Raw genomic sequence first — 8,678 nt, 5'->3', positions numbered from 1 at the left:
GAGAGAAAAGAGACACAGAGAAAGAAGAGAGACAGAGAGAGAAAACAGAGGAAAAAGAGAGAGACAGAGAGAGAGAAAAAAGAGACAGAGAGAGAGAAAAGAGAGACAGAGAGAGAGAAAAAAGAGAGAAAAGAGACAGAGAAAGAAGAGAGACAGAGAGAAAAAAGGGACAGAGACAGAGAAAAAGTGAGACAGAGAGAAGAGAGAGAGAGAAAAAAGAGACAGAAAGAGAGACAGAGAGAAAGAGAAAAGAGACACAGAGAAAGAAGAGAGAGACAAAAAAGGGACAGAGACAGAGAGAAAAGAGACACAGAGAAAGAAGAGACACAGAGAGAAAAGAGACAGAGAGAAGGAAAGACAGGAAGAAAGGCAGAAGGCGCGGAGACTCCGCAGCGCGGCGGGGCCGCGGGCGCAGGACAGCGGGGGGTCGGGCGGGCTGGAGCGGAAGGGACGAGGCGCAGGGGCGGCGGGCGGGGCGCGGGGGGGGAGCGAGGGGAGCGGGGACGCCGAGGCCGGAGAAGCGAGGGGGCGCGGGGGCGGGGGCGGGGGCGGGGCTCGGGGCGGGGCGGCCTGGGATAGGCGGGCGCGCGGGCGCACGAGGCGCAGGCCCCGCCCCGCCGGCCGTTGAGCGGCCCCGAGCGCCGGCCGCCGCCTCCTCCCAGTCGCGCGGAGCAGCCGGAGCGGCCGGACGGTGCCCAGGAGCCCCGGCGACCCGGAGCGAGCGCGAGCGCGAGGCGGCACAGCGCGCGGAGCCCAGCGGCCGAGGAGCCCGAGGACCCGGGAGCCCGAGGAGCCCGAGCCCGGCCATGGCGCTGTCGATGCCGATGAACGGGCTGAAGGAGGACAAAGAGCCCGTCATCGAGCTCTTCGTCAAGGTGCGGAGGCCCGACGGGAGGCTCGGGGGACCCTCGGGAGGGCGCGCGCCGCGCGGCCCCGCGGATGCCCGCCCGCCCGGGGGCTCCGTCCCGCCAGCCTCCGCGCGGAGCCAGCGTGTCGGACGGCGGGGCCCCGGGCACCCGCTCGTGGGCTGGGGGAGCCTTTGTTAGAGTCGGGGCGCGGGTGTGGGCGGGGGGCGCGCGGAGGGCCTTAGGACCCAGACTGGCAGAGCGGGGAGGGTCTGGCGGGCCCCTAGAACACGGGGCTTGAGGGTGGGCGAGGCCCGGGCCGGGCCCCGGAGCTGCCCAGAGCTGGGCGCAGTGCTGGGGGCCGCCGGAGCCACGGCGCCCGCCTTCCCTCTAACCCGCTTCGCACACGCTGACCCCCGCCTCGGCCCCCCTCAGACCCCGCTCAGACCCCCCACCTCAGACCCACCTCAGACCCCGCTCAGACCCCCCACCTCAGACCCAGCCTCAGATCCCCCTGAGACCCTCCCTCAGACCCCCCCTGAGACCCCCCTCAGACCCCCCTCAGACCCACCTCAGACCCCCCTCAGACCCTCCTCAGACCCCGCCTCAGACCCCCCCTCAGAGCTGCCTCAGACCCCGACTCAGACCCCCCTGAGACCCCCCCTCACACCCGACCTCAGACCCCCCTCAGAGGCATCTTCCCTGACAACTAATGAGGCGGAGTGAGGCCCGGACTCGGATCCTTTGATCTGAGTTCTAAGCTCCGCTCGGGCAGGTCCTGAGGGAGGTTTGTGCGGGTAAGACGATTCTTTCCCCAAATTAGAATCTATCAAGCGGGATTCTATCGGAAATACCTTGTGAGCGAGGCAGCTCGCCCAGAATCAGCAAGCCCCTGGGTTCAAGTCCAGTCTCAGCCCCATGCAAGTGGTATAATCTGGGGGCAAGTCGGGGGACCCCATTGTCCCAGCGCGGCTTCCTGGGGCTCTCTGTGAGGCTTAGCTCGGGCCCCCCAGGAGCGGGTCTTCAGTGTATGCTTATCTCCTTCCTTCTCTTCCTTGCCGCAGTTTTTCCAAGAACCTTTCTGTGCAAAGTTCTTCCTCCGCTTGTCTCCTTTTCCTCTGGTTAGACTAGAGCATTCCTTGTGGCCCTTAGCCCACTCCGACCTTCTTCCTAAATTCAGCAAAAGGCCCTGAAGCGAAAGGATCTATTTACTGACAGCTCCTTTGACCAGGGAACCAACCAGGGGAAGCTTAAGATAGACACAGAATCAAGACTATCCAGCCTAGACACTTGGGAGGAGAGAATCAGTTTTTTTCTTTTTACTTTTTTTGGTGAACCAAACATTCTAGGAAATTACAATCTAGTGGAAAGATTTCTGGTTTTAAAGCCAGAAAGTAGCTGAGTTCTAATTTTTCTGTTGATTCATAGTTATATGGCTGAGCTAAGTCATTGGACATCTCTGAATCTCAGTTTCTTTATCTGTCAAATGGGAATAAGTGATACTTCTGGTGCCTACTTCATGGGGCCATTTGTGAGCTTCCAATGAGATAAAGTATATTTATAATTTTATTGACCTTAAAGTGTTGTATATAAATTGTGATTCATAAAAATTAGAAAAAAAGTATCTCTCTTATTGAACTAATTAATTTGGCTGGCTGGGATCAAAATATAACTTTTTGAAAAAATGTTATAAAAATGGATCAATTCCCTAGCCTCTGGAAAAGATAATAGAACTTTCCTAGTTAATTCTTTGACCATCTGGTTTTCTTCTCTCTCATACATCGAGTATTTGCATGATTCAACATTTTGGACACTCTAGCATGTGTTGCTGTCACAGGACCATTGTGTGTTGTCTTTTGTTTTAGCCGAGAGGTTGTGATGACAAAAACATCCATAGCCACTGTGGAAAGGGGTTTTACACTACTCTTCTTTTATCCCTTGTTGCTATACACTTTTTGGTAGTTTCTTGACTACCAGAACAATTATTCATTATATTTCTCTTTTTTTTTAAAGTTCTTGATATTTTCACTCTAAAATGGGAGGAGAGAAATCTTCTAAGAGTCCAGGTCTGTAGTTAGCCTCTTTAACATCTTTGACATTTTCAGCTTGGTTTGTTGAGATTCACTTAAATGTTAACAGTAATTAATTCAACACTCACTCCCTCAGCAAACTTTTTACAGTGATGGTCAGTTGTATACTGAGTTTGCTTTGGGCTCTCTTAGGAAGGAAATATAATTTTTAGATCACTGTTTCTGCCCTTGTAAAATCATCGACACAACCCCAGGTCACTTAATGTAGGATGTTATGTGATAAGTTGAAGCCCAGTGCTTATAGGAAGATGGCTAGGGGAGGGGTAAGGGAGGCTGGCCTTCATCATTCCAGTGACAATGTTATTTGAAATTTTGAATTCATTTTTCTCCCTTTCAGGAACTTTCTGAGTGAAACAAAGGCAGGGAGGGGTTGGTTTTGGAGAGTGTGCTATTTTCCAAGTGATATAAATGTCCTCAAATGGAAGATTTTCTTTCATCACCTTTTGACTCAGAGAAATACCAGCCAGTTAAGCAGCTCCGGCCATCCCATGGTTTTGAGAGTACTTGGGGTGGCAGATTTTGCGAGGAGATTTGGAGAGAAGGGAAATTGGGGACGGCTTCTGAGCCTGTTTTCTCCTTGAGCATCTGAAACCTTGACTTTGAATTAGCTTGGTATGGGTATGGGTCAGTCCCCTTCATCGTTTTGTGAGTCAGCCTGCATTGACCACCAGTCTGGCACTTTTTTAGTTTTTGGGGAGACAGTGCCTGCTCTCCAGGAGCTCCATTGAAAAGAGTGAGAATACAAGACAGCTGTAGGTAGAGGAAGGATAATCCCAGAGGGAAGGAGGACTGGAGTTAAGTCTTTCTGAGTTGATCATTGTACACTAGTGCTGTTACAGTGTTTTCCTGGGTCAGCCCATTTCAACTTGCGTAAATTCATAGAAGTCTTTGAGTTTTTCTGAAACTTTCCTGTAGTAGTTCATATACTATATTCACGTACCACAACTTGTTCAGTCATTCTCTGGTTGATGGGCATCCTCTCAATTTCCAATACTTGCCACTACAAAAAGAACTGCTATAAATATTTTTGTATAAATAGATTCTTTTCCATGGTCTTTGATCACTTTTGGGGCACAGGCCTAGTGATGCTGCTGCTAGATCAAAGAATATGCACAGTTTTATAACTGTTTGGGTGTAGTTCCAGAATGCTCTCCAGAATAGTTTGAACTAGTTTACAATTCCTCCAACAGTGCATTAGTGTTTCAGTCTTTCCACATTCCCAGTGCTGTCCAGTTATTTATTACATGGTCACTATGTCTGGAGTGTACTTGAGAAGTAGACCTTCCTCTCCTTGAGAGGGGAGTTAAGACTCCCAGTTCATTGCATAGACAGGAAGGTCTCCGGAGACATCTAAGTCAGTGGGGATGATGGTTGGACCTGCCTGGACTCAAGGCCTTTCAACTTCCTGTTTGCCCTGCTATAAACATTCTCCAGATTATCAATGTCCTTTCCCAAACGTGGTGCCCAGCACTGACCAGCTGGAATCAGAGTACAGCACTGAGTAAGAGAGGAGGGCTGTCTTGCCTGGAAGTCATGAGTTTCCTGCTGCACACCAAGATCATGCAGACTTTTTGGGCTGCCATAGCACTTTTCCAGTCCACTTAGATCCCTAGCCCTTTAACTGAAGATTAACTGTGATTTAACTTTGTCTCCATCTTTTACTTGGAAAATGAAGTTCTTGAATCTGAGGGTTGAATTTCATATTTGTCCCTGTTGAATTTCCTCTTAGTAAGTTAAATCCAACTTTTTGGATGCTCTCTGTAACTCTATGTGTTCCTTTGAGCTTTGTGTCATTTGCTGATTTGAAACACATACTGTGTGGGTCTATCCAGGTTATTGATAAAAACTACAAACAGTACAGGACCAAGCCCTGATCCTTGGGGCCTGCCACCAGACACCTTTTCAGTTGCACCCTCAGGATTGCAAGTTGCATGTCTCATTACTTCTGTCACAGTAGCATCTCTCTCATCCAGCCCCTTCATATGCCCACTTCCCAAGTTGAGGTTTTCATTCCCTCTTCTTAAAACTATTGAAATAATCTAAGTGGTCTCCTTGTTTCCTGTTTCATCCTTCAGACTCTTTCAGACAAAATAATTATCGTAGGAAACAGCTCTTCTTTTTTACTTCCCTGCCCCAAAGTCTAAGGCGACTCCATGGTGGCTAGGACAAACAAGACAGACTCCTCAGTTTGGTGATTAAAGCTCTCCAGATCTGCTTCCAATCTACCTTTCCAAATGTATCTCTTATTTTCTCCTGCAAACACTGTATTCCTGCCCAACTAGCCCCCATTGCTGCTCCCCAAATTTCTCAGTCTGTTTCAGCTACTTTTGCCCCCATTCCCAGAGTACATTCCATTCTCACTGCCATTCAAAAACTTGACTTTCAAGGCTCAATTAGAAACCATTCCCTGCAGGAAGCGCCCCCCACCCCAACTCCTCACCCCTTCAAGTCAGGGGATCTGCCATCTCCTGTCCCAAATTATCACATATTTACTTATCTGAATCCTTATGATTTTTCTCCACTAATAAAATGTAAACTCCTTGAAGTTAGAGATTTTCCTTTTTTGTTTTTATGCCCTCAGTGCTTGGCACAGTGGATTTCATATAGTGTGTGGACTTAATAGATGTTTGTTGAATTAAACTGAACTGAGTGCAGAGGAGGAGGCAAACCATTCAATAGAAAGAGGAAAAGCAAAGAATGGCCAGGGTGCTGGCTCTTGACATCATTGAGAGGCAGGAAACTGTTGCAGGATTGATAGCCTTGGAAGGAAGAAGGCTGAGGATGGGAATGATTCAAACTTGTGGTGCCGGCCAGGCTACTATTTATAAAATGATGCCGACAGTCTCGGAAAAACCTCCTTCAGCTCTAGAGAACTTGCCTAGCCCACGTCCCCCTTCTCAGGATGCAGCCTTCACTCTGGATCTCTTTTCCCAGGCTGCCCTGGTCAGTATAGCTAGGAGAGAACAAACATCCACAACAGATGGGATCTTACTTTACCAGGCTAAAGTTGGGCCAGGCCATTTCCTGTCACAGTGAGGAGGGCGTAGAAATCCTCTGGGAGAAGTTAGTGAAATAACGGAACAGAAAACACCCAGGTCAGTTGCAGAGAATGTTCTCCTGGGGCTAGAGAGGTTGGTGAGCTTCTGAAAGGAGAATTCAGGCTTCTAAGCTTTGTAGCTCCCCAGTTCTTGCTCCCTAGTGAGAATGGCAAGGATCTTTACCATTTTTCTTTTTTTGCTTAGACCAATTCTGAAGCACTGATAAGTGCTTCTCTTAATGCGCTAAGGTGCAGGGTTGGCTTTTTAAAGATGAGAGAAGTGCAGCCAGCTGTTTGTCATTCAAGTTTACCAAGAAATGTGAATTTCACAGTATTACAGAATCTCAACATTAGGACTAGACTGACTTTTAGAGATCATCCGATCTGTTGCTCCCATTTTTTTAGATGAGCTATGACAGCAACTTGCCTAAAAGTGGCAAGTTCATTCTTAATCTTGGAGGCAAAATAATAAAAGAGAAATTTCACCCCTTCTCTCCATGCTATTGAACCTTTCTAGTAAAGAGTAAATAAGAGGAAAATCTGATTACAGTGTGCTAAATGAGCCTTGTGAGGGGGACTTGTAGGAGGCAGAAGGGTGAGGACTGACTGGCCCACTTCCTGTCCTGTGAGCCACAGCAGCTTGGATTTTCTTGAGGAGGGACTTAGAAAAGCCATAAAAGGGAATTGCATTAGGCAGGTCAGGAAGTGATTAAGGCATGAATAAAAAGTTCTTCCAAGAAAGGGGAAAGTTGGGGTGGGTTTGGCAGTTCTAGAACTGAACCACCAAGCAGCCTTGCAGAGGATGGAAATAACTGTTGGAAAATAGCAGCCAGGTCATCATTGCCATGGTTTCTAGCTATAAACTATGACATATAAACTATATGTCATTAAGGTAGATGTTGAAGTGCATAGAGCCTTGAGCCTGTCCTGAGTCAAATTCGGCCTCAAACTTGGACTATGTGACCCTGGACAAGTCATTTCACTCTCTGCCTCAGTTTCCTCATCTGTAAAATGAGCTAAAGAAGAAAATGGTAAACCATTCCAGTATCTTTACCATGAAATGAAGTCATGGAGATATGTACTTATTCTGATGAAGTCTAATTTTTTCGTTTTGTCTTTTTTTTTTATTCTGGAAATTAGTTCTAACTCTCCTCAGATCCCAGTTCTAGGCACTGGTAGTGGGAAGAGCAATTAGTCATATTTGAGGCCTCTTTCTGCTTTTCTGTCATTCCTCCTTTCTCTTCCGGTGTTGTTTTTTAAAAGCACAACTCGTCTAATTGTAGCCTTGTGAGAGCACTGTTCGGCAGCAACAACTAGGAACTCTGGTCTGGGCCCAGTATGAGAAGATGGAGCTCTTATTGCCTTACCTTCATAGCATTCAGGGTCAGAACTGGGGACCAACTTTGGGGACCTCACCCCTATGCTGCTGCCTTCAGAGGGACTTGCAGCTGACTCCAGTTAAGAGTTAGAGGGAGTACATCTATCTAGTATTTATGAGGTAGACCTTAGAATCGTTGATTATGTTGAATTAGATGCTAGTACTATATAATCCAGTTAGTTTTTGACTTATTCCCAGGGAAGAAGTAGGTGGGGTGATGGAAGCTGCAGAGGTGGATGATAAAATTAATATGAAATGACTCTATGACTTATTGGAAGTACCTTCCAAGGGAAGTTTCTGGAGAGAATGCTGATTCAGTTTTAGGTTCAGAACACCTTGTGAAGAAGGCAGGCAGATGTTACCATCCTGAATATGACACTGGTTCTGACTTTTAGTATCTGGGTGACTGGGTACAACCTCAGCTTCCTCATTTAAAAAATAATGTTACCTCCTCATAGAGTTGTGAAGATCAAAGGAGAGACTATTTGAAAGGGCCATAGACATCTCCTGATTTTGCAGGACTCTTTTCATTTTGCTTTTTCCTTCCTTGTAGAGCTTTATATGGAGGCTAGATTCTTGGAGGATTCTTACTCCCTTGTGATTTGTACTTTGAGGTCCCTTCAGATGCTAAGATTTTGTGAAACTTTGACCAGGAAAGTGTGTGGATCTGTCACTGGGGTGATAAAGTAAATGTAGGGAGGAAAGAGTTTGAACAGTGAATATAAAAATCAAATAATTGAGTGGATGGTGACATAATTCAGTGTTATAAAATGGCATCTATTTTTAAAGGATCATAGAATTTGGACTAGAAGGAATATAAAAAATCATTTAATATTTTATAGATGACTAACTTTAGACCTAGAGAGCTTCAGTGATTTCCCAAAACCATAAGGTCAGTAAGAAGGAAAACTGAGATTTGAATTTGGGTTATTTGCTTTGATAAGTAAGGAGTGGAAGATTAACATGGAATTTTGCTAGATTAGGAGTTCACTTCTTGAGAGCAAGGACTATTTTTTAATCCTTCTATTTTCACAGTCTAGCCTCAGTGCTTTGCCCATAGAAAATGAATAGTATAGATTTGATTTAGACTATATTAAAAAAATCATAATATTGTGAGTTATTTTTGTTTATTTGTTTTTGGTTTTGTTGCCATGTTAACTAAAGGAGAAAGAGCTGGTCTAGGAGCCCAGGGACCTGGATATGAGTCCTGGTCCCTAGTTGTAGCAGGAGGGGGAACATTGGGATTCTCTAATCTAACCCTCTTATTTTATAGTTTAGAAAAGGGAGATCTAGCAAGTTGAAATGACTCAATCGGTGTGTGAGAGATA

The 8,678-nt window shown here is 46.5% G+C and overlaps 1 protein-coding gene across 1 annotated transcript in view; it reads left to right on the top strand.

Annotated features, from left to right (window-relative positions):
* The first annotated feature begins 653 nt into the window (after nt 1-653).
* The window catches only part of CLIC4 (chloride intracellular channel 4), an 84,112-nt gene continuing 76,087 nt past the window's right edge, over nt 654-8,678 (top strand). Inside the window, exon 1 of the mRNA XM_074218098.1 lies at nt 654-875. Coding sequence (XP_074074199.1) covers nt 807-875 — 69 coding nt within the window. The 5' untranslated portion in view covers nt 654-806. The remainder of the gene's footprint in view (nt 876-8,678) is intronic.

This window comes from Macrotis lagotis, chromosome 1, assembly GCF_037893015.1.
Source record: "Macrotis lagotis isolate mMagLag1 chromosome 1, bilby.v1.9.chrom.fasta, whole genome shotgun sequence".
Classification (NCBI taxonomy): Eukaryota; Metazoa; Chordata; class Mammalia; order Peramelemorphia; family Peramelidae; genus Macrotis; species Macrotis lagotis.
The sequence above is the reverse complement of the archived record's forward strand: the minus strand, read 5'-3'. Positions and strand labels throughout refer to the sequence as shown.